The sequence below is a fragment of the Diospyros lotus genome, chromosome 14 (assembly GCF_014633365.1).
Source record: "Diospyros lotus cultivar Yz01 chromosome 14, ASM1463336v1, whole genome shotgun sequence".
Lineage (NCBI taxonomy): Eukaryota > Viridiplantae > Streptophyta > Magnoliopsida > Ericales > Ebenaceae > Diospyros > Diospyros lotus.
The window spans coordinates 24,572,617-24,598,368 of record NC_068351.1 but is presented as its reverse complement, the minus strand read 5'-3'; the positions used below and the strand labels follow the sequence as shown (position 1 = coordinate 24,598,368).

The 25,752-nt window shown below is 35.7% G+C and overlaps 1 protein-coding gene across 1 annotated transcript; it reads left to right on the top strand.

Moving 5' to 3' along the window:
• Positions 1–18,971: 18,971 nt before the first annotated feature.
• Positions 18,972–25,242, top strand: LOC127790066 (pyrophosphate-energized vacuolar membrane proton pump-like). The gene is made up of 8 exons (XM_052319342.1): positions 18,972–19,546; positions 21,469–22,043; positions 22,129–22,508; positions 23,046–23,132; positions 23,216–23,546; positions 23,813–24,223; positions 24,388–24,447; positions 24,538–25,242. The coding sequence occupies exons 1-8, from the start codon at positions 19,300–19,302 to the stop codon at positions 24,742–24,744; spliced, it is 2,298 nt and encodes a 765-aa protein (XP_052175302.1). The 5' UTR covers positions 18,972–19,299; the 3' UTR covers positions 24,745–25,242.
• Positions 25,243–25,752: the final 510 nt, after the last annotated feature.

Sequence of the window (25,752 nt, the reverse complement as noted above, 5' to 3'; positions counted from 1 at the left end):
TGATAGGAAGTTATAAATATAAGGAGCATGTTAATATGTGGTATAGGCACTTGCGGTCAGTGAAAAGCTGTAAGAAAATTGAGGTAATGAGAGAAACATCAGTATGTATTCTTGGAAGATGTACTGGAATTATTTCTTGATAAATAAATTTGCTATTGATAGCTTGAGGTTATCGGATGCTTAGCTATGTGTAGCTTGACTGAGGATGTAGATTTTCAGGCTTTGAATGAAACGATAATTAAGAGTCAGTATCTTTTACCTCGATTTGATAAATTATTAAACATCTGCAAAAGGCTGAGATATTTTTTAAGATTGATGTGCGATCGAGGGTAAGATAAGGGAATGAGGCATTTTGAAATCGATAATTAAGTCATGTTTGATATTGCCTTATGATTTGATCGATGTAATAGCAGCATTAAAGTTGTGTTGGTAATTGTATCTATTGATAATATACTAGTGTACTCTTCGAATAAGAAGACGAATAAGGAACATCAAGGATAATGTTGGGAATTTTTAAGGAGCATCGCAATGAGTGTTACACAATAGATGTATATCATAAACATTAAAGTACCCAAAACATGACTTTCATTCCATATATTCACAAGAGATTAAACCATGAGGTAATATAAGTACTCAAAAAAAAAAAAAAAAAATGAAGAAGACAACCATAGAAACTAATCCGCCCACGTTGATAGCTTTGAGTGTCGCCGATATTCAATGCTGATGATGTTTGCGAAACACGACAACTCCAAGCTCATCAGCATCGTCTCGGAGTGGCCATTGGCTATTGCTAGTTTCGCCGGGGTAATGTAGAGAAGTAACATATTGGAAACTAGGTAACGAGGCATTCTCTAGGATGATGGGATATTCAGAGCTCCAAATTGGATTTGGATTATCCATGGGTAATGGTCCATACGAGATGGGTAAAAAAATGTCGAAAAAGCTCGGATTAGGTTCTGGAATAGGATTTCAATTAGGTTGTGGGTGAGACTAATTTGGAAAAGGTTGAGGATATGCAAAATAGTTTGCAAATAATAAATCTTGCAATAAAGTTACATGAGTTTGCAGATCAACAACCTGTTGTTGGAGGGTAAAAATATGGGATACACAGCCGTAAGTAGGATCTTAAAGCCGAGCTTGAGCTTCAATATCTAGCACCAAATATCTGGTGGATGGCAACAAAATGAATAGATTATTTCTCATGGAAGAAGTAAGGGACAAAGACGCACAATTGAGTACATCTCTTCCTCAAGACTTTGCAGGCACCGCATGGAGACTCGGGTCCCGACATGATTTATAGATGGATTTGGGTAGTAGCTAGATATAACTGGATTTGGGGACAAATCTAATGGGTTGAATCTAGATGGATGAGATAGATTGAAGCGGATCAGGTTGAACCAGATCTGATTTAAGATCTGGATTGTAAGATTACAAAACCAAGGCTAGGATGAAAATGATAGACTTGAAGAAGAACAACAACGGACAGAAGCGGCTTGGCCAGTTCTGGAGGCCGGTGAAGAAACGACTGGTGGCTCGATGGTTGCGCGGCAGCAGGAAGTGACCGACTGTGGCGCTGGCAAGCGGCGTGGCCGGCGATTGGTGAATGCGGCAACTGCGGCTGCAGGTAGCGGCGATGGTGATTTGAGTAGGCAATGATTGGTGAAGGGTCAGATCTGGGCGACCAGAGATAATGGAGATCTGGAAGGCAGTGACTGCGATGGAATGCAGTTGTCGGTCAGTGTAGATCTGACAGTACGCGACGACGTCGACAGGATTGAGGGCCGTCGGGTTGATCGTCGGAGGCTCAAGAGACGGCTTACAAAGGCGACGATTGGTTTTGTGGCGGCTGGGAAGCGGGCTGTTCATGCGTCGCAGGGAAGGCACAAAGAAGAATGGAGGGGTAAGAAGAAGGAGAAGAAGAAAGAAGAAAAGAAAATGGAAATAAAAAAGAAAATAAAAAAATGTAGAATTTTTTTCTAAAAAAACGTGTTTTATTAATATTCTAGAGATTTTGGTAAAGAAAATTATCCAGACCTGCAAAATTTAAGGTCAGGGCTTTTCGGGTATTTATAGTCCCGACCCTATGTATCTAAAATGGAGAAACATAGGTTTTGAAATAAATTCTCCAAAAATTAGGTTTCAAAATAGAATGCTATGATGTTTCGAAATAAGATGTTTGGAAAATCGTTGTCAGAGTCATGATGGGATACTCTAAAAAAGTTATGTCCATGACGGGACTCGTGAAGAGAGTAAAAAAAGAATGACCTGTCGGATGCAGGGAGAGCCTATTATAGCTTAAAGGATTGCGTTGCGTGTTAATGCAACATAGATAGGTGATTTGGTATGGATCACGCCAAGATAAGGTGAACTACCTGACGTATGTCTTGGAGTTGGCAGTTGTGGTATGTGTTCTTGAGGTTATGAAGACATTTCCGGTATGGTGGGATATTTGATATGTTCACAAACTGTGAGAAGCCTGATGTTCTCGCAGAAGGAGCTGAACAAAGGGAGAGCGTCGGTGGATAAAGGTCCTTGAGGACTACTACTGCACTGCTTCGTATCACCTGGGGCTTGGCAGGAAGGTGCCTGACGCTTTGAGTAAGAGTATGCCTACTATGACTAGGTGGATAGCTGTAAGTGACAGATGATGAAAGCTTTTAGCCTGCTGACTATGAATGCTGAGAAGATCGTCTTTTTTCATCGTTGGCCTAACAGTTTAGCTGGATTTGGTGAACATGGTACAAAAGGTATGTATGTATTTTATCTATGGAAAGAAGAGCGTAGCCAGTCTAAGGGTTTTGATTTTCGAGATGTGGGATGACATTGTCTAGTTACGAGGTAAGATGTACGTGCCTAAAATTTTAGGATAAGTGTGGTCGTCTGTAAAGAGCCACAATAGGAAATTTTGTGAATTACACGGTATGCTTGTAGGCATTGGATGTATAACGAATACAAACTAGGGTGTCTGTTAGGGATGGAATGATATGAGATTAATGGATTTAGGTAGTAAGTTGTATATTGTCTTAGTTACTTGATACATAAGGTGCAAATTTCGAGAATAAATTTTAAGATTTAGAATATATAGCAAATTTCGAGGATAAAATTTTTATAAGGGAAGGAGAATGTAATATCCCAGATTTTTAAAAGGGTTTAAGAGTAATTTTAACCTGAGCTATAGGTGAAATTATCAAAAGATTAGGGGCTTTAAGTATAATTTTTTTACAGTTATAAGTACCGAATCGACGGTAGGGAATGTCTCAGAGTGTAAATGTAGGAAAATGATATGGTCCTGATGAGGGTTCCGAGATATGATTTATCGTATTAAAAGAAGTTGGAATTGAGACAGTTTTCGGTACATCTATGATTTAGGCTGAAAAACTGAATCGTCATAGGAGACTCCTGGGAAGTCAACAGAACCCTAAGGGGGCTCTGATTTTTCGTAATAATCAATTCTAAAGTTGTTTCGGGACAAATCAAAGGTCCAGCATGGGCCCAAGGATGAAATCGTCCTTATCGAGTGAGATTTTAAGTTATTAATTTTGAATTTTTGGTATGCTAACACCAATTAATTGATGTTTGAGGATGTGAATGCAATTAAATAATTTTCTAAGTGAAATAGAGATGAATTTTGAGATTTAAATGTGTAAATTTCTTATTATTTTAGTGTAATATATATAATTATATATGTATATATATGCGCTCATGTGTGTGATGGCCTTTGTGAAAGCTTAATGGTTAAGCTTTGTGCAAGTGGGATGTAAAAAATCATGGGAGAGTGATGAACAACAAACTTAATAGTTAAGTTTTCTTTGCAAGTGAATGGCTATATATAGATTGAAAAATGAGAAGGAGAGCAAACAATGGCAATGGCCAAATGAAGGCAGTAAGTGATGATGGCCAAGAGCTCGGAATTAGGAAATAAATTATTGAGACACACGTTTTGTGGTCATGACACGCATATCGAGGAAGCTTGAAGGACTAAGTTATGGTGAGTAAAATTTCTTAGAAAATTCCAGAAAATCAGGAAAGCTATTTTATGAATTGTTATAGAGAAATATTTGAGAAATGTTTAGTTTGGATTTATCGAGTAAAAATAGGAGGAAATAAAGGAAAATTATGAGAATATTAAGAAAAATAAAATATTGATATCCTTGAATAAATATGATGGCCAGGGAATGTTGAGGTTCCGAATTGAATTCGGTAGAAGCTTGGCACGAGAATTAAGATGTTATGAGATACGTATGAGGTAAGTGGTTCTACCTTAAACCCGATTTTATATAAATGGTTTTATCATGTTGTCATGTTTTGATGTTGAAGTTAAGGTTCGATTCCAAATTCTGCATTTAATTTTTATGATGATCTTCTTTCGAGATAGATGTATGAAAATTTTGGGATGAATATGAGAAATGATATGGTTTAACAGTAGTTTTGGAAGAAAAAAAATTATTATCCCATAATTGTTCCAAGTTAACAAGACAACTGAGAAAGTGAGGTGTTATAGTTGGTATCAGAGCGAAATTCTATTTGAAGACATAGGAAAAGTCTGATTTGGAGACTTATGGGACTCTGATACAGTTAGAGTTAGAGCGAAATTTTATTTAGAGACTTATAAAAGTCTGACTTTGAGATTAATTGTTATTTTAGTTGAGGATTCTCATAACATAACCCTATTTGGAGATTTAGGGAATAACAACTCGGAGACTTAAAGTGATTTGATACGGTTAGAACCAGTTAGTGAGAACCCCAAGTGGAGATTTAGGGGGAAAAGAGACTGATGGTTCTTAAAGAAAGTAATCCATATTTGGAGATTCGAGGATTGACGGTAGTAGTCTTAGAGATTATTGATTTGAGGATCTAACCTCATTAAGCGATAGAACAATTGGTCAGATTGACTTAGCTATTGAAGTTTGGATCCAATAATATGATTCGAGTGTAAGGTTGACTCGGTAACCATGATTATGGATCTATGAGATTTAGAGATTATTTTTTTGAGGTCATTAGTCGAGATCATTACGATGAGTGATAGGATAATCGGTAGTCGAGATCATATTTTTGATCCGTCGAAGGCAACACAAGTAGTTATCAATGTGTTTCCCCCTCAACCAGCTCGTCTCTCCCTCTATATAGTGAAGCATACATTGTACAATTTGGTATACGTGATCGATGGTATTCCTACAATGAACAAAAATTATTATACGGGTACTCGTATTATTGATCTACACATAAAAGGTAAAGACTTATTGGATCTCATCTTAGGAGACTATGTACTTGGTGTATCTTGGAGGGGGTATGGGACCAACATTCCTCATCTTCCTCAGCCTCATGGTGTTGTTTCGCTACTTCCTGGGCGAAGAACCCCAAGCTCTACCGCTATGGATTTTATTCTCTTCTTCTGTCGATCGAGATAGGTGAAATGTGTACGACAAAATTTGGATGGTGCTTGCTCTTGTACTAATTGTTTGTCCACCTCCTCCGACAATGCAACAAAAATACAACGTGATAATTTGGTAGAGTTGACAAATATGTAGTCATATAAAAGTGAAATTTGTTACCAAAGAAGGAGATGTCTGGTTCGCCTCATGAGACCAAGCAGGCAGGGACTTGTCACCACACTACAAAAAAATTGATTTTTAGCGGCGGTTTTTAAAACCGTCGCAAAAAATGAAATTTTGCGACGATTTTTAAAAACCGTCACTAAATTTATTAAAACATTCAATTTTGCGGTGGTTTTCAAGAAACCGTCGCTAATTTTAGAAAATAATTAAATAATTAAAAAATAAAATTGAATTTAGCGGCGGTTTTTGAGAAACCGTCGCTAAATTAAAAAATAATTAAATAAATCAAAATTAAAATTAAAATACATTTTGCGATGGTTTTGAAAAATCGCCGCTAAATTAAAAAAATAATTAAATAATTTATAATTAAATTTAAATTAACATTTGCGGTGGTTTCCAAAAATCGCCGCAAAATTCATTAAAAATTTTAATTTAGCGGCGGTTATTAACTGCCGCTAAATTTAAAAATAATTAAATAATTCAAAATTAAAATTAAATTGAATTAAATTAATAAAAAGAAATATAAAATCTTAAAAAGAAATTAAAATTTTAATTTAAATTAATTGCAAAACCTTTATATATATAAAACTAGGATACTCTTGAAAAAAGAAATTTCCTCCCAAAACTTGCATTAATTAATGATTTGGAATTAACACTTATTGTATTAATAATTTACATTTTGTAATTTGTATTAATAATTTAAAATTTTCAATTGCTTTGAAATAATAAGTAGCAATAAAATTTTCTCCCAAAACTTGCATTAATGATTTGCATTTAGGATTTATTGCATTAATAATTTACATTTTGTAATTTGCATCTTTATATATATAAAAGTAGGATAGTCTTGAAAAAAGAAATTTTTCTCCAAAACTTGCATTAATGATTTACAATTAATACTTATTGCATTAATAATTTAAAATTTTCAATTGTTTTGAAATAATAAGTAGTAATAAATTTTTCTCCCAAAACTTGCATTAATGATTTGCATTTAGTACATATTGCATTAATAATTTACATTTTATAATTTGCATCTTTATATATATAAAAGTATGATAGTCTTTAAAAAAGAAATTTTCCTCCAAAACTTGCATTAATGATTTACAATTAATACTTATTGCATTAATAATTTGTATTTTGTAATTTGCATTAATAATTTAAAATTTTCAATTACTTTGAAATAATAAGTAGTAATAAATTCCCCCCCCCAAAACTTGCATTAATGATTTGCATTTAATACTTATTGCATTAATAATTTATATTTTGTAATTTGCATATTTATATATATAAAAGTAGGATAGTTTTGAAAAAAGAAATTTCCACCCAAAACTTGCATTAATGATTTGTAATTAATACTTATTGTATTAATAATTTACATTTTGTAATTCGTAATAATAATTTAAAATTTTCAATTGCTTTGAAATAATAAGTAGTAATAAAATTTTCCCCCAAAACTTGCATTAATGATTTGCATTTAGTATTTATTGCATTAATAATTTACATTTGCCAAGTGTCAATCAATAGTGAATTTTTTCTCTCAAAAACTTGCATTAAATCAAAGGTAGTGATTAATTAATTTAATAATTATATTATAGTCTTGAAAATGTGATGTTTTAACAAATTCATAAAAAAATATTTAAGGTTGTCAAACGCTAGGGTTTTTTAATGCTAATTAATATTTAAGGTATCACATTTTTAAGACTATGGAAGAAATCAAAATTAATTTTTTTAAAATTTTGTTATTATTGAAAAAACTTATTCTTACTCATATTTAAGAGTTTTAATTTATATTTATAATTATAATATAATAAATAGAAAATAACGAACGTTTTTAAGTGGAAATATTTATTTATAAATAAATATAATATAATAAAAAAAATTATAAGTATTTTCTCAAGTAACCTATTTAATATGTTAATTATTCGTTAATACATTAATTGAATGACAGTATATTGAATTAAAAGTGTTCTCCATTAGTATATTAAATAGTGAATAATTAAGTAAACTTAAATTTTTTCAACATGATTAAAGATTAAAAAAAATTATAATTATCAATTCTGTTAAAATTATTTAAAATAATAAATTTATTTTTTTATTTTTAAATTAAACTCTCCATATATCACATGGGTTCACCACTAGTTAATTAAAAATTTAATTTAAAAAATTAAAATAAAAATAAATTTAACAAAATTTTAATAATTTTAAAAAATAAATAAATTTTTTTATTTTTAATCAATTAATTTAGTTAATTTAATTCAATTAATTTATTTTTAATTTATTCCTTTACTCTTTTAAAAAATAATAAATTAATTAATATTTTTTAATTTGTATTAAAAAATATAAAATATAATTATGGAAAGTAGTGGCTGTTTTGGTATATAATTTATATATGTGGTTATATAACAAGGGGGCTTGGCAGATTAGACGGTTGCGCGCACACACGTGCACAGTGGAGGTTGCGGGTTCGAAACTCTGGGGAAGGGGAGCCTCGCCACGTGGCGCGCGGACATGCGGCCACGTGGCTGTGCGGCACAAGCTCGTGGTCTGGGCGGGTGAGAGAAATTAAAATTTTTAATTTTTTTTTTATTTTTGCTGCGATTTCAGAAACCGCTGCTAAAATCAAAATTTTTAATTTTTTTTATTTTTGCGGCGGTTTCAGAAACCGCCACTAAAATTAAAATTTTTATTTTTTTTATTTTTGTGGCGGTTGAAAAACCGCCGCTAAATCACTAATTTTGCGGCGGTTTTAAAATCGGCTCAAAAAATGTGATTAGCGGCGGTTATTTCAGCGGTTGGTCAAAACCGCCGCTAGATGCAAAAAAAGCCGCTGCTAAATGCCAGTTTTTTTGTAGTGCCATCATCTAGCTTATTTTGCAACTGAATAAAAATTTACAGTTACAAGTGTAAATGTATAAGAGTTAATTTGCATCTTATGATTTACGCGAGATGTCCGGTCTTCCTCTTGAATACGATCAGGCTGGGTGTGAGCACCACCATCTACCTCCTTTTATAACTCAACATAAATTATCCATTACAATATGGAAGTAATATATAAAAGTGAATTTATATCTTACAACAAAAGGAGATGTTCGTTCGGTCCTCCTTAAGAACATGAACAAGCTGGATCTCATCACCACCAGCTGGTTGTGTCGAATTGTCCCGATGCTGTTTGTCGTCTTGATCGACGTGTCCAGGAAAAACTGGACTTGATGCGATACAGAGAATAGTTGACAATAATGATTCAACCGTCGTCTCCAACCGCTAGTGACTAGTTGACAATGATTCAACAATCATCTCCAATTGCTCTACCTGTGTGTCCAAACAGCCTACTCATGCGTCTATACTCCTCAACAATTGAAGCAGCTCAATAAGGATCTCAATGTGTTGTACAAGATGAAAAGTCAAAATAAAAAACAATTACAAATGAACTATTAGTATGCGTACAAAAAACATTATGATAATAATCATACCCTAGGCTCGTTCTAGACAGGTTGTGCGCTCTGAAGGGGTCCCTTACGAACTGACTCCTTCTCATCCTTCTTTTTCGCTCCCTCCCCCCATCCATCCTACGGACAAACTCCTTCTTATACCTACCATCCTTGCATACACTAGCCTCATCTTCCATTGCCCTACCCCCATGCTTGAAAACGTAACCATGTAAAGAGGATTAAAAGACCTCCAGAAATTAGTGGCCTGCTTTGTATCAGTTGATTTTATCGTCGGACTCGGTTTAAGTGACTATAGGATATTGAAATATTTTAGATAGCTAGTTGTGCAAAATAAAAAAGACATTGGTCGAAATTTACATAAAACACTAACCAACTTACAATGATATTCAGCATAATTTATTTGTTTGGGCTTCCATTTTGATAACCACTTCATGCATCTAGGGATCTTGACAACACCTTTTATTGGTACAACCCACATACTCACCACCCACGGGATTGTTTCGATCAACCACCACTGTAAAATGAGTAATAATTATAACAAAAAATATAACTAAAAAAAGACAAACTATAATACCCAGTAATTAATATCAAAGGTATTTTTAGAAGTTATTGGGTAAAAATGGAATTTATCAAAGTTTCGGGCCAATGTGTGATATTCAAAACTTGCACGAAAAGGCAAGCGACCAAACCAAGACGAAACTTGGAGGGTAAAAATTTTTAAAGAGTAGTGGAATGTCAAAAACCAAGGGATTTACAGAGGTTTTGGGTTAAAATTATGCGATTAGGGGTGTTTGGACCAAAGTGTAGAATTTAGAAATTGATGGAGGGTGGTCAAAAAGAGGTTTTTTCTAGACTTTCAAGCGTGTATTGATACATTCTAAACTTGAGGGGTTTAATGGAATAAGTGAAAAATCTAGGGTTTGAGTGAAAGGGGCAAAATCATGAAATATCAAAGTTTGGGGGTGGAAGTGCAATTAACGAAAGTTGGGTGTGAAACCTGCAAATCATCGGCCAACTTTGCGACGGCCATCGTCGGAACTCGCAAGGGGCATCAGAATGATCTCCAGGCCATGATGGTTCGAATGAACCTAGCCATTGGCTGAGATCTATGGTATATTGGTGGGAATTCATTTTTAAAGAAAATGCAAATCTGGCCGAAAATTTCAAAGCAATTTCATCACGATTTGGTTTGATTTTGAGGCTTCTAATGATCATATTCGAAGCTTAAGAGCTAGGAAAGCTTCCTATTAGTCGAAGAACCGGTCGAAATCAAGTATAATTAGGGTTCGAATGGCCGAGGGTTTCAAAACAAATCGAAGTAGATTGGCCATGTTTCAGCAAGAATCGAACCTTGGGAATAAGGGGCTTTTGTTCCTTGAGTGCTAGAGAGTTTTTCTGGAGAATTTGGGAGGTTTTGGTGTAGGCTTTAAGGGGTTTCAGTGGCTTAGTCAGAAAATCGGGCTTTGCCGGAGCCGACCCTGTAAACGGCCGTTTGAGGCCTTTCCAGTGGTTTTTTCCAACGGTAGAGGGTACCCCTAGGATCGCCTTTCCAAGAGCTTTAAGGTCATATAGTTTGTTAGGTCGTTGGAATCTGTTTTAGATCGCCATCGCCGGAGAAGACAAAGCGCGTGACCAGCACGCGCGGACTTCAGTCGCAGCCCACTCGCTTGGCACGTGAGGGCTCGTGAGACACGATATTTTTCTGAAATTAATTTTAATATTTTTATAAAATTATTTTAGGGATATTTATGCAAAAATATTTGGAGAAACTAGGTATTTGGTATTTGTTATGGATTTTCGAAGAAAAGAAAGGTTTGAAAAAAAATAGAAAAAAATACGAAAAATTGAGGAAATTATAAGAAAAATAGAAATATTAATTTCTATAGTCATAATGGTAATCAGGAGATGACTTGACTGTTAGAAGGAAAGATTACACGATTTTTGAGGTGTGACACGCTTTTTGAGGCAAAAATAAGCTTTTTTCGAATTAAGGTGAGAGGTTCGAATCCAGCCTTATCGTTGTTTAAAAGTGTCTTGATGTGTGGGTAATGACTTCAGGTGAGTGGTTATGCCTTCCGGAATTTGAGATACATTGTATAGGTGTTTTACTTATGTACTTGTGGCATCATATGCATGTCGTTCATTTGGAATAATGCATCAATTGTTTTATTTATGAAAATTAGGTGCATGGTACGCGTTTTTTTCTCACATCGTCGAGGTCTTAATTTTGTGCTATTGTTATCGGGGTGGGGTCTTCTTGAGAATGGGGCAAGGCTAATCCCAGTGATCGGGTGACACAGTAGGGCACTCGGGGATTAAGTATGTCGCAGCAAGGTTAACCCCAATGGTGTGTGGAATGGATTTTCCACGGGAGGTTGAGTATGCTAGGGAGATTTCTCAGGTTAGACATGTTGCATGTGATATTTGTCTTTTATGTCATGTACATGTGTTATTCATGCATTCAGTAGACTGTATCGTGCCATCACTTAGATGTTTTATCATCTAATTTGGGTTATGCCCTTGGAACATTCTACGTTCCAACTAGGGATTGCTGCAAAGGCAAGGACATGTCCAATTGAGGGTCAATGGAGTTTGGAGTGATAGCTGATGTATTGTTTTTGGGTCGTTAGTATCTATTTTTAGTATATGTATGGACGGGCGCAAGATAGCGTTATTATCCTTTTGTAGCATTGTAATACGTATCTTGCTATGTACGAACCCCGTGGTAGGCCACAATATTTGATGTTATGTTATTATTTTTCGCTGCATTATTCTATTGCTTGTTTAGTTTAAGATTATTGATCTTGTTAGTTAAACGGACAAGACTAGGGCTTCTGGGATTCCATCTGCATGTGAAGATTGTTCTTGAAATCATCGCGGGTATTGGCCATTGTATGCGACGGGTGTTTCATCTGCATGTGAAGATTGTACTCATGGCGCCGTGCATGACAGACTTTTAAAAAAAAAATCCCAGGAATTTCCTTATAGTGGCACACCCGGCGAGGCGGGGTGTTACACAAACCATTAGTTAGTATAGACAAATCAAGTTAGGATTGTATCTGAAATGCCTAAGCAAATCCATACATGCTGACTTTCTTACCAACCTCAACATTCATCTTCTCCTCGGTGGTAGATAGGCGAAAGTAATATAGACCTTGACTATACACGTACGTTCCCCAAGGGAATAACATAAAGGATTCTAAATCCACCAGCAAGCTCCAATGGAAATCTTCTACACTTGCCCGCTCGTCGTAGCTTATTAATAGCATGTTGACAATGACGAGGTATCCCATCTTCAACACATCATCTTTATCGAGGTCTGCCTTTGTATCGAGTAGCTCTTTTATGTCATCAATATACATGATCTCTTTATGTGGAAATAAATGGGCCTGTACGCTACCGTTTTTATTAGGTCTCGCTTATAAGATTTTTTAGTTAATATGGCGAAATCAGATTCTAGTCATGAGGATGAACTCCTACTTCCCATATCTACATGCCACGCTGCCCAACTTGAACCATATCTCATTGAGGCGGGCACCGAAAATTTTCACTTCCCTTAGAAGCACTTAATGAATCAAATGTGGTGTAGTAGCTTGGGAGGAGTGGGGTATCTATACGAAATGTCGTAGTGGGCCCCAGATGAAATCCTTCAACACATTATACTTCACAAGAGTCTTATGAATAAGGGCAAGATTTTTTAGGCAACAACAATTAGTTGCTCGTGTATAGGGCAGTAGTACCCTGCTATCATGGACATAAGTAAAGGTTTATTTTTTCCTATGGGCATCCATTTGTAAAAAAAATACAAAATTGAACAAATTAAATGCAAAATAAACAAAATTCAACTAAACAAGATAGACGATTGAAGAGTTCGATCGAACTTTTTATATTTTTTTAGTGGATTTTTTTTTTTATATTTTGAAAGTGAGGATTTAAGCTTTTGTTGGAGTGTTTTTATGAAAATGCAATATCGTTTTTTTGAGAATCCGATTGAACTCTTGATCGGACTTTTCAATTGTCTATCTTTAAGAGTCCGAATGACAATACCATTTGGATCTGAAAGAGTTCGATTGGACAGATGAAGAGTCTGATCGACCTTGTCAATGGACTCTTTTAGATTCAAACGGTATTGTCATTCAAACTCTTGATGATAGACGATTGAAAAGTTCTATCAAGAGTCTGATCGACCTTTTCATCGGACTCTTTTGATATTCAAACGGTATTGTCATTCAGACTCTTGATGATAGACGATTGAAAAGTTCGATCCAGAGTTTGATCGGATTCTCAAAAAAATGGTATTGCGTTTCATGAGTCTCATCCATGAATTCTAAAAAACACTCCAACAAAAGCTTAAATTATCACTTTCAAAATAAAAAAAATTGACTAAAAAATAATTTCAGAAAAAGTCCGATCGGACTCTTGTTTGGACTCTTTCAAAAAAAATAATGAAAGAAAAACAACAATACAAAATTTAACAAATTAAATGCGAGGGGAAAAAATCCACTAAAAAGAGTCAGATCGGACTCTTTTTTAGACTCTTTCAGATCCAAACGGTTTTGTCATCGGGCTCTTGAAGATCAAAATGATTGAAGAATTCGATCAAGAGTCCGATTGAAACGTTATCATTTGGATGTTCAAGAGTTCGATCAAGAGACCGATTGCGATTAACAATCTGATTCATTTCTTTATTTTTGGCTTTTATGTTCATCCACAAATTCTCAATAACACTCCAACAAAAACAACTTGATGACAAGTTCGATCGGACTTCGATCAAGAGACTGATCGCGATGAAGAGTCCAATTCATTTTCGTATTTTGGGTTTCATTATTTACATCCACAAATGCTCACAAACACTTCAACTAAAGCATATTTCATATTTTGGGTTTCATGCGATTTTTATTATAAGATTTTGAGCATATATTTAATTAAATAAAAACATAACATTCCAAATGTTATTATGAAATTTATTATAAGATTTTTGACATTGGAATATATGATGAAATTGATTTTAATTTTGGTATTTAATAGATCGTATAAAAGTCATTTTGAGTACCAAGTTAATAACCATTAAAAGAATAATTTCTTCATGAAAACACAATTGATTTTGATAATCTAAACTAATTTTTGAAAATCATTTAGGGGATTCATCATAATATTTGTTTGTGCAAATCTCCATATATGTATAAGAATATAATTTGTTTGGTTTTTATTTTAATAAAGTATTTGAAATTGATTTTTGTTGAAAACCATAAATGTGACTTATGACTTAGGGTATAAATCAATTTATTTTTCATCATCAAAACTAAATATAAGAGTAAAATATTACAAAGATGTTCTCTAAGTCATTAATCAAGATGGTAATAAGCATTCGGACTCTCAAACTTCGGATCATCATGCCACCAATTTGTAACACTAAAACATGCAATTTTAGGCAGAAAAGAAACAAAAAATCCACGAGATAGAAAATACTGGCATAAAGGAGAAACCCTTTGAGAAACCCAAAAGAAAGAGTAGGGAGTATTGTTGTGTCCAAGAAAGTAGGCCCAAGAGGAAGAAGCCAAAAAATGGAAGCCTGGAGGCCTTCCCAATAGAATTTGTCTATAAGAGACTCTTTTGGAGGTGCTCGAAAGCCTCTCTTAGGTCCAAGAATGTGTTAAACTCACATTTGATGTCTTTGCTTGTAAATTCGAAACAGATGATCCTGAAAATGTGGATACTCATCCACTTATCAACTTTGACCTTTATAAATAAGATGTGATTTCTCTGATCAAGGTAAGACTAAAACTCTACTAAAAATTCAATCTTTTGGTTTTCTTACCCTCTTTCGTGGAGATTAACTTAAGCATTCGAGAGTCTGCACGAGAGACATTCGTGTCCCTAATAACTTCCTTTTTTGTAGGTCTCCTGAAGACTTGAAACTCAAGACGGATACTCTTTTGCAGGTACAAATTTTTTATTGTATCTAAACAACAACAATACCATTTAGGTAACTTAATTGTTAAAAGCAATTAAATCCTGTTTGGTAGGTTCCGATTCTCACAAATTTAGGATTTTTCATTTTATATGAAATATGTGGGAATGGATTTCTCTTTATGAAATTCGTAGGACTCAAAAATACCATCAAATTAATTAAAACACATCCAACCTTTATAAATCTAGCATATTCAAATTGGATGGTCGATACTAGTTAGGTGTGATTGTACCCCTCGCAAACCTAGTTCAACCCTCTAATGGGTCGAGTAGAGTTTCAAGTGAATTGGGTTGAATGAGCTATAATTCTTTTGTTTTCAAACATGGAAATTGAAACTCCAAATGGAATCTTTCAAAACATAAAAAGTGGAATAAAATTCTAATAAGAATTTTAATTTTGTTTCCATTAAAATTGATATCAAATTAGCCCTTAAAAGTGCTTCTAAAATGATCGAGTTAAACGTTGAATTGTTATTTTTTTATTAAAAGTAATTTTTACAAAAATAATTGTTATGATTAAAAGATTTTTACAATTATTGTTGTTTAAATACAACAATAAATTTGTAGTTGAGGAAGAGTATTTATCTCAAGCTTCTAGTATTTGGGAGACTTGTGAAACAGAAAATAGTTAAGGGTATGAGGTGTTTCTCACGCATGTCATTCGATGCTTAAGTCAATTTCTGAGTGAATATGCAAAAGTAATAGAAATATAATCTAAGTGAAATTCTGGTTATATCTCAATTGGAGTAATCACTCCCTATTTATAGAGATTAAGATTGTCAAATAGAGGGTATCTAAGTCCTTTGAGATTGTTTGTTATGGATCTTCAAGCCACAATATCGGAGGCTAATTGATGGAGATCAAGGTAGCAATAAAAAAAGACGACAAAGAAGCACCAATGATCCATTGAACATCCATGGTGGACCAATGACAAGGGCCAAAGTTAAAAGGATGAAATAATCTTTAAATTGGCTAATCAGGGGGGCTTGAGCCAAGAGTCATAAGCAATTTGGATTAGATAACCTGGAGGAATCACAAAAGCAATTGGGCCAAAATATTATAAATATTATTCAAGTCCAAGTACAACAAGATTAGGTTAGTTTTATTATTCCAACTTATAGTTGGATTGGATTACTTTTGCTATTCCTACTTTTATTTGGATTAAGTTACTTTTGTTATTCCTACTTCTATTTGGATTGGGCTAACTAAAACCTATTAGATTTAGGATTTAGTTTAGGATTTAGTTTAGATTTGCCTATAAAAAGACTATATCAATGTGTAAATAAGATATATAATTTTGAAGACAAAATTGAGAGCTTGTTCTTTTGAAGAAGTTTATGATCTTATCAAATTAATACTTATGGTGATTAAATTTGACTTATCTTCCACCTTCTCATCTCATTCTTGGAAGTGACGTTTATATCTTTGGTTCATGATTCTCAAAAAATCATTGGGTCAAGATTATTTCTTTCTATCTTTTATAAATATGTTTTAATCTTTCTTGGAGTTTTGTTCCGATTTGATTTGTGGGTGTCATATTAGTATATGGGGTTCGCATCACTAATTGACATGTTCTTGGACCTAGGAGAGTCTTTGTAATACCCTAAGAGCCTAGAAAAATGGTAGTATATATCGATAATAAGTAAGGAATGAAACAGTACTAACTGGATACTTTTTAAGCTGAATGTAGGCAAAAAACTTACAGATTAAACGTGCTTGAGTTGTGGAAGCTCAAGGATGGGTGACCCGTTGGGAAGTTTGAGTAGACCCATCAGGATAAGTTGTTCCGGTCATTCCTATTGCTCTATGTGTGATGTTACAGGTGGTATCAGAGTCGACCCTTGGAGAAGGCGGTTTGATGAGGGCGGGAAGTGGCGCGGGGGCTTGAGGGCTTGTACAAGGAGCAGCTTCTTTCAGGCTTCTAGGATGACAGCCTTCAAAGGGGAGAAGATCTGGGATCAGTTGTAAGGTCGCATGACGAGAACGTTATGTACTAACGGGGGAGAGAATGGAATACCCCAAGAGCTTAGAAAAAGAGTAGTATATATCGATGATAATTAAGGAAGAAAACAACACCAGCTGAATACTTTTTGGGCTGAATGTAGACAAAAATTTTTCGAGTTAAGCGTGTTTGAACTAGGAAAACTCAAGGATGGGTGACCCTCTGAAAAGTTCATGTAGCCCTATCAGGATAAGTTGTTCCAATTCTTATTATCGCTCGATATGGAATATTACAATTTCCTTTGGGAGAGTCACCTTGAGGCACCAGAGAAAGGTCACTGGGAATACGTGGCTCTCAATAGGGTTCCCAAATATGATTAGTTTATTTAACTTCTTTCTTTTGACTTTCTCTCCTTAAGTTATCTTTGGGGAAGGGCTTATTGTTTTCGATACAATAATAATAGTGTTAAACATGTATATCATTTAATCAAACACAAAAATACCAAATATCTAGGACGGTGATAAATGAATTTTTTCTAAGAAAGCATAAAAACCCTAAATTGTGAAAGTAAAAATTGGGTAAAAAGTGAAAAAGTAAGATGAGAAGGCAAAAGCCAATTGGAAGATTTGAGCCTAAAAGCGGTGGGTCTAGGGGGGGGCATCACCTTGAGATGTGTGCCTTAACTTATTTTCCTAGTTTGGCCTTAATTACGTTCCTTTCTGGGTCATGCAAGATGGACCCCAAGCTTTTGAAAACCCACAACTTAGAACACTCTACAACCGTTACTACGCTGGCTTCAAAGGTTTATTGATTACTTCACGTACCCCACATATAATGCATACATTGTCAAAGTACTAAGATGGATTTGTATTTACACCTCCCCCTGTTCAATGAATGTGGCCCCATTGTTCTTTCCTTCCCTTGTCTTTTAGTAGTGGCCTTGCAACCTTCCAAATTTTGGGCCTATATATTATGTGTTATAGACCTTATCAAAGCAATTTTAGGCTCTTATTTATGTGGTAAGCTCAAAATGATTTGAATGAGATATAATGGTACCCTTTTTTATTTTATTTAAGATAACAATAGCAAATAAGGCTCGTGGGGTTAGAATGAGTGATAGACGTAGGATTCTAATTTTTTATATTTTAATGAAGTTAAGATTATATATTTATTTTTTTAATAATTATTATATCTCAAATCACATATCTTCTCAAAAAAAGGTTCATTATTACGTTCAAAGAAAATTGTTACGGTTGTGGTTCAATCTCTCCGTTTTCTTAATAAAATTATGAAGGTAGAGTGGAAGGAGCAACGGAAAGAGGGGAAATAGCAAGGAATTATCCTGCGGGGAGGCACGCACGCCGTTCAACGCGTGCACGCGCAAGCATTGTCCGTGACCAAGGCCAAGAATCCTTCTTCCAGTTAGTTGCCCATATACCATCGTCATTTCCTTTTTTCAAGTGGGCAACTATTGCCTGCTCCCAGTCCCATGCTAAAACGGTGCGCCTCATCCCTTTCTCACCTACGATGTGTGATCAGTGGTGTCAGCTCGTGAATATAATTAAGTAACAGCTTTCGTTAAAACTATTTTACAAAATATAATTAATTTTTTTATTCAACTGTCAGGATCATGTATTTTAAGATAATGTTTGCTAATTAATATATAAATTAAAAAAATAAAATATAAAAAATATTTTTTTTATTATATTTATTAAATTTATTTTAAAAAAAATTATGTAACTTCTTATCTAAAATTTTTTAAATAAATTTATTTCTTTTTTATTTAAATAAATTATCTTAATATTATTTTATATTATCTATTTTAACAAACCTAAAGAAACAAGCATCCAATGAAACCAAAACCCATGGGAAAAACGGGCCTATAGCGATGGACCTGAGATGTAAATCAAGAAGGGGGCGCATCATCCTCAATGGTCGCGAAACCACATCGGAGCACCTCCCCTCCCCTCCCCTCCCCTCCCCTCAAGTGAAAAACGACAGTTCGATTCCAGAACATTAAAATGCGTCGAATTTAAGCGCTCCTCCAACCTGGTATTCCCGCTGCCCCAAACTCAATCTTCGCCACCATGCGACGCCGCCCCACCGATCCACCGTCTTCCCCAAATCTTTACCGTCCAATCATCACACACCTCAATAAGACCCCATCGGTTGCCAAGTGGACGGTCCAAAACGAGGATCTATCATAACAAGTGTGAGCCTCGCTACAGCCAAACCCTCCCGCCTTATCCTCCAATTTTATCTCTTATCTATAAATCTACAGACCCTCGCACCGCTCAAACCCTCCCGAGTAGTGTGAGTCGTGTTTCTCTCTCCCCCTTCTCTCTCCCTCTCTCTCTCTCTTGCTGTTCAGGCGAGTGTCGCAGCCATGGGGTCGGTGTTGCTTTCGGATCTGGCGACGGAGGTTCTGATTCCGGTGTGCGCGGTGATTGGAATCGCGTTCTCGTTGGTCCAGTGGGTGCTGGTGTCTCGCGTGAAGCTCTCTCTGGACCGGAACGCGTCGTCACCGAAGAACAAGAATGGATACAATGACTACTTGATTGAAGAGGAGGAAGGCATCAATGACCATAACGTCGTCTCCAAGTGCGCCGAGATACAGGCTGCTATATCCGAAGGTGAGCGACTCTATCCTATATATCTCCACGCATGTTTTCCAGATCTAGAAATGCTCGGTAATCGACCTATGCGTGTCGGTTCATTTGAATCTTACACGAGTTTTGAAGTTTTCGAACTTCGTGTCTTGCCCATCGGTTCATGTTTGAAACTTCGACTATTAAGAAGGTCTGGATCCGTATTGAATTTGTCTAATTGTTAAGAGGAGGAGGAAGAAGGAAATGAACTCGACCTATGCTTAGCTGCGTTTCATCTTCAGTCTGTCCAGATCTCATTCAATTGGTTTTCTTTTGGGTCTTTCTAATTTATGCCATTGGCACTCGGTAAGGTATAATTTTTGTACTCTGTTTTTAACATTCAAATGTTTTTATTAATTAGTAAAACATTTCAAAACATAATACATTTACTATTAACCAAGCTGAAAAAATAAAGCAAATTAAATATAATTTAATGGGTGCCCACGACATGGGTTAGAAAAACCCTTTTTTTTTTTTACTTTTCCTATTGTTTTCTGTGTTTTATCCTATTGTGCTGGGTTGGGTCTTCTAGTTTCGGGTTTACTGGGGACTTAATTTAGTTGAATGTTACAGATCCTATTCTGATTCCCGGGTTTACCGAGTTTTCTTGGCTTACAAACAGGGTTTTAGGGTTTTGTGTCTCATTTTTATTTAAACTTGTATTTACTGCATTGGGTGCGGTGATGTCACGCATATGAGCTGGATTAGATCTGTTTTTATTAAATTTTCTCCAACGTGTATCGCTGAAATAGTATTTTATTCCATCGTTATCTTGCATTGGGAGCAGCATATTACTATCTTACACCTCATTGCCGTATTGCGTAAAATGTCTTCATTCTTTATTGACTATAAAAAAACAAGTCTATATTTTATACTTTATTTGATAGATTAAATCATTAATGTATCAGTCCGCCTTGCACGTGTATTTCTATGAGAAGTAATAATGCAACGTGTACAGCGCCTGAGAAGTCACGTATACGTATTGTCTTCTTCATTAAAGATCTTTTTCTTCTTTTTTGTAATTCAACTTTTACTTTTCTGGGTAGAGTTTGGTACGGAGTTGTTATGGGAACATATATTTTTCTCAGCCACAGGATTAACCTTTTTTGATAGTTCTATTTGAGTAAAAGCAGTAGGTTTGTTTATGCTACTTATTGGCACACAGCAAGAAAGTGGGGCCAATGTGGGACATTAAGTATTACAATCAAAACTTCTTATTACTGTCAAATGTAAAACAATGTTTTCTCACATAATAAATTATAAGGTGGGCCTAGGAATTGTTTCCCATGGGTAGTGCCAAATAGGATTTGTTTCTAAGGTCTTGTTAAAGCTATGGTGCCAAACTTGCTTCCCTGGTCTCCGGAGGTTGGGTTTGCGTTGAACCTTAAGGCATGATAGCTCTATACCTCTGGATGTTTAGGTCAATTGAGTATCTCTGGTCTTTATCATTAGACTCTTTTGTTATTGCACAATGCGAGTTTGCTCTGATGTTTCATTTTTAAAGATATTTGTGATAATGAATTTGAAATTTCAAAGTTGCTGGGCTATTTTTAGCCAGTGTCTTTTCTGATGGTTTCCCTGAATACTTTGAAAGTGCGTCCTTGTTCTCATTGTAGTATATTTTGACAGTTTAGTTTTATATATATACATATATTAATTCTGTTTTTGTTTTCTTTTGTACCACTGCTAATATGCAATTCATTTTTAAGACACTGTCTTATCATGGCTATTCTTTCTTAGGATTGTTTACTGATTCTGGTGCTGGCTCTTAGTTGCAGTATTAATAATCCAAGTTGCATTTAGTTTCTAATATGGATTTTCTGATTCATGGGGATTAGTTCATAACTTTGTGTGCTAAAATTTATACTTTTCTAAGTTTCTGAATTCATAATTCTTGAACGTAACAGGTGCAACATCTTTTCTATTTACTGAATATCAGTATGTGGGTATCTTCATGGTTGCTTTTGCAATTCTCATATTCCTCTTCTTGGGCTCTGTTGAGAGTTTTAGCACAAAGAGTCAACCCTGCACCTATAACCCAGATAAGCTATGCAAGCCAGCACTTGCCACTGCTATATTTAGCACTGTGTCATTCGTGCTTGGTGCTGTCACCTCAGTCTTATCTGGTTTCCTAGGGATGAAAATTGCAACCTATGCAAATGCAAGGACTACGTTGGAAGCTAGAAAAGGTGTAGGGAAAGCGTTTATTACTGCATTTAGATCTGGTGCAGTTATGGGTTTTCTTCTTGCTGCTAATGGACTCTTGGTCCTGTATATTGCAATCAATCTTTTCAAGCTGTACTATGGTGATGACTGGGAAGGCCTTTTTGAGGCTATTACTGGTTATGGCCTTGGGGGTTCCTCCATGGCTCTTTTTGGAAGAGTTGCCGGAGGGATCTACACTAAGGCTGCTGATGTTGGTGCTGATCTTGTGGGGAAGGTTGAAAGGAACATTCCTGAAGATGATCCAAGGAATCCAGCTGTGAGCATCTTCACTCTTGAATATCTAATTATTGAGATGCTTTTTCTTTTAGGGCTTCCTGACATTGAATGTCTTATTCTTGCAGGTGATTGCAGATAATGTTGGTGATAATGTGGGTGATATTGCTGGCATGGGGTCTGACCTTTTTGGCTCATATGCTGAATCATCTTGTGCTGCACTTGTTGTGGCCTCTATCTCTTCCTTTGGAATCAACCATGAGTTTACTTCAATGTGTTATCCCCTTCTTATTAGTTCTATGGGTGTCCTTGTTTGTTTGATCACCACTCTCTTTGCCACTGACTTTTTTGAAATCAAGGCTGTCAAGGAAATTGAACCAGCGTTGAAAAAACAGCTTATTATCTCTACTATTCTAATGACTCTGGGAATTGCAATAGTTAGCTGGATTGCGCTGCCATCATCCTTCACAATTTTCAATTTTGGTGCTCAAAAAGTTGTGAAGAATTGGTAAGCTTCACATTTCTCACCCTAAATCCTAAACCCTTGAGAGAGAAAAAGAGAAATGATGATGAAAGAGTGAAAAAGAGAACCTCAATCATACATTCTAAATTTATTAGTTTGTCACTTGAATTTACTAGCACCTTCACTCAAGCCTGTACACATGGGCTATTTCTTTTGTTCTTGGGTAGTCCTCCAGGAGATTTAAAATTTAAGCCTGTTAAGAAAAAGAGAAGGGGCAAATAATTTATATGATTTTTCATATGATGACCATACTGAATCCTCTCTCTCAGAAACCACTCCCACCAAGCCACTCTACTTTCCTGTCTTATAGTTTCACCTCCATGTTTTCCCAATTTATCTTGGGTGTTCCTTTCCTGGAAACTTCATCTAATTGGGTGTTGATGTCAATGCTGGAAACATACAAAATGAGTCGGTAGAGTAGTAACAGAAAAGTTGCTTGAACTAGGTGGTCAGCCGGTTCTTATTGGTATAACACGTGTCTCGTTAATATTTGGTTAAAGAAAAGTTGTTTTTGGCTTGCAGGCAGCTGTTCTTGTGTGTTTGTGTTGGGCTTTGGGCCGGACTTATCATTGGGTTTGTGACAGAGTACTACACTAGCAACGCATACAGGTATTCTGCAATTTGCATGCTTACCAACTTCCTGTCCTGCTGTGGCATCTCCTTACTTACCTTTTCCTTTGTAAATAAAATAGCCCCGTGCAAGATGTTGCGGATTCCTGCCGGACTGGAGCTGCCACAAATGTTATCTTTGGCCTTGCTCTGGGATACAAATCAGTCATTATTCCAATTTTTGCCATTGCAATCAGCATATTTGTCAGTTTTAGCTTTGCTTCCATGTATGGTATTGCCGTGGCAGCCCTTGGCATGCTTAGCACCATTGCTACTGGACTGGCAATTGATGCATATGGTCCCATCAGTGACAATGCTGGAGGCATTGCTGAGATGGCTGGCATGAGCCATCGAATCCGTGAAAGAACCGATGCACTTGATGCTGCTGGAAACACCACTGCAGCCATCGGAAAGGTATTGTAATATCCTTTTTTTTCTTCCCACATTGATCAGGCCTTGATTCAATGAATCTCTTGCTTCAGCATTCACCACTTGTATAAGAAATCAGCTCTAAGCTGCTTTTGCAGATTGGGGCACTGAATTGTGCTCTGATAAACCAGTGTCAATGTATATTTTTTTTGGTGCTATTATTTTGTGTAGCTGCAAAGCTTGTGCACAATGTTTCCTCTCACCATACTCAGTTGAATGATGGAGTGAGTTTATTTTCTGCTTGTTTCTAGGGGTTTGCTATTGGATCTGCTGCACTTGTGTCATTGGCCCTTTTTGGTGCTTTTGTTAGCCGTGCAGCAATTTCAACTGTTGATGTTCTTACCCCGAAGGTCTTTATTGGTTTGATTGTCGGTGCCATGCTTCCCTACTGGTTCTCTGCCATGACAATGAAGAGCGTGGGAAGTGCAGCCTTAAAGATGGTTGAGGAGGTTCGGAGGCAGTTTAACACCATTCCAGGTATCATGGAGGGGCTTGCGAAGCCTGATTACGCCACCTGTGTCAAGATCTCTACTGATGCGTCTATCAAGGAGATGATTCCACCTGGTGCCCTCGTCATGTTGACACCACTGATTGTTGGAACTCTGTTCGGCGTTGAGACACTCTCGGGTGTGCTTGCTGGCGCCCTTGTTTCTGGAGTTCAGGTATTGTTAAAATTTCAAATTTGTTAAAATGGCATATAAATTCAGAGATCATCACAATAGATTTCTTCCCCAAAGGCAAAAGGCTGTAAAAATAGGAATAGAATCTTGCGAGGACCCAAATATATCATGTTGCCAATGTAGTTTTTGAATGTTGTGTACAACAGATAGCAATCTCTGCATCCAACACTGGTGGAGCGTGGGATAACGCCAAGAAGTACATCGAGGTAACAATCTTTGGTTAAATGTGTCAAAGTGGTTTGTTTTATTTTGTTATTGCGACAGCGCTAACATTGTGCCGTAAATGTTGCCTTCAGGCTGGTGCCTCTGAGCACGCGAGGACCCTCGGGCCTAAAGGATCTGAACCTCACAAGGCGGCTGTGATTGGTGACACCATCGGTGACCCTCTTAAGGATACATCAGGCCCGTCGCTCAACATTCTCATCAAGCTAATGGCAGTAGAGTCCCTTGTGTTTGCTCCCTTCTTTGCCACCCATGGTGGCTTGCTTTTCAAGATCTTCTAATAGTTCCTGCATTTGCCCAAGCCCAAGCCGCCTTCTACATCCAACCATGTCCAACCCCATTTGTTGGGGGTTTTTCTAAGCTTTTTAGGTAGTTAAAATTTTCGATGAGCAGATGATAAATGTGGTGGTAAGGATGATGATGATGATGATGATGATGATGATGATGATAAAGAAGAAAATTACCATTCACAATCAGTCAGTGAGGGTTTGAGAATTGAGATAGCATTAGAATTTAGAAGCAATAGTTTCCAAATTTTCATAGCAATGGCATCATCTTTTCTTTTGCTCTTTTTTAAGGGATAAATCGGTAGATTGGGTTGGGGGGCCTTTGGCCAATGTTGTTCCGTGCCTTTTCAAGCTTAAGATCGTCTAGAAGGGTGGGTAGGTACGCATAAATTCAGGTCAATTTACTTTTGATTTTGCTCAGTAGTTTGATTTGATGGGTTACCCATCTAATATTTATTTTATGCTTAATCTGTTCCCAGTTACATTTTAACACTTGTGATTGCCAAAGTAATCTTAATCTGACTCTCTGTTAAGGGCAATTATTTGAATTTGTGCAATTTTGATTTGCCAACTTGACTTTAATGATGAGAACAGCGAGAAGGGATGGAATTTTTAATAAAAAGCATCTAAAGCTTCTAAAGTAGAGATGTCAAAAAAGTCGGGTTGGCCTTCATAGGCTTTTTAAATGGGTTGGACCAGGGTTCGACCTGAATTTTTTGCCATGGGTAAGGCTATAGGCCCCGATAAATTAGGTCCATTGAGTCTGATTCTTTTTTTTTAAATATTTTTTTTAAAAATAATATATATATGAAAATTAAAATAATGTATATATAAAAATTAATTTTTTTAAAAATAATTTTTAAGTTTTAAATACTATTTTATTATTTTATATTTTAAAATTTTATATATTTTTTTGAATTGATACGAAAAATAATAAATATATAAAAAATATTTATTTATAATTTAAATATATAAAAAATTTAGTTTAAAATTTTTAAATAT

Excerpts from the sequence above, each read along its gene's own strand:
- LOC127790066 (XM_052319342.1), top strand. The coding sequence starts at position 19,300 with ATGGGGTCGGTGTTGCTTTCGGATCTGGCGACGGAGGTTCTGATTCCG. Across the intron at positions 22,509-23,045 it reads CAAAAAGTTGTGAAGAATTG|GCAGCTGTTCTTGTGTGTTT; the intron begins GTAAGCTTCACA and ends TTTGGCTTGCAG. Across the intron at positions 24,448-24,537 it reads ACGCCAAGAAGTACATCGAG|GCTGGTGCCTCTGAGCACGC; the intron begins GTAACAATCTTT and ends TGTTGCCTTCAG.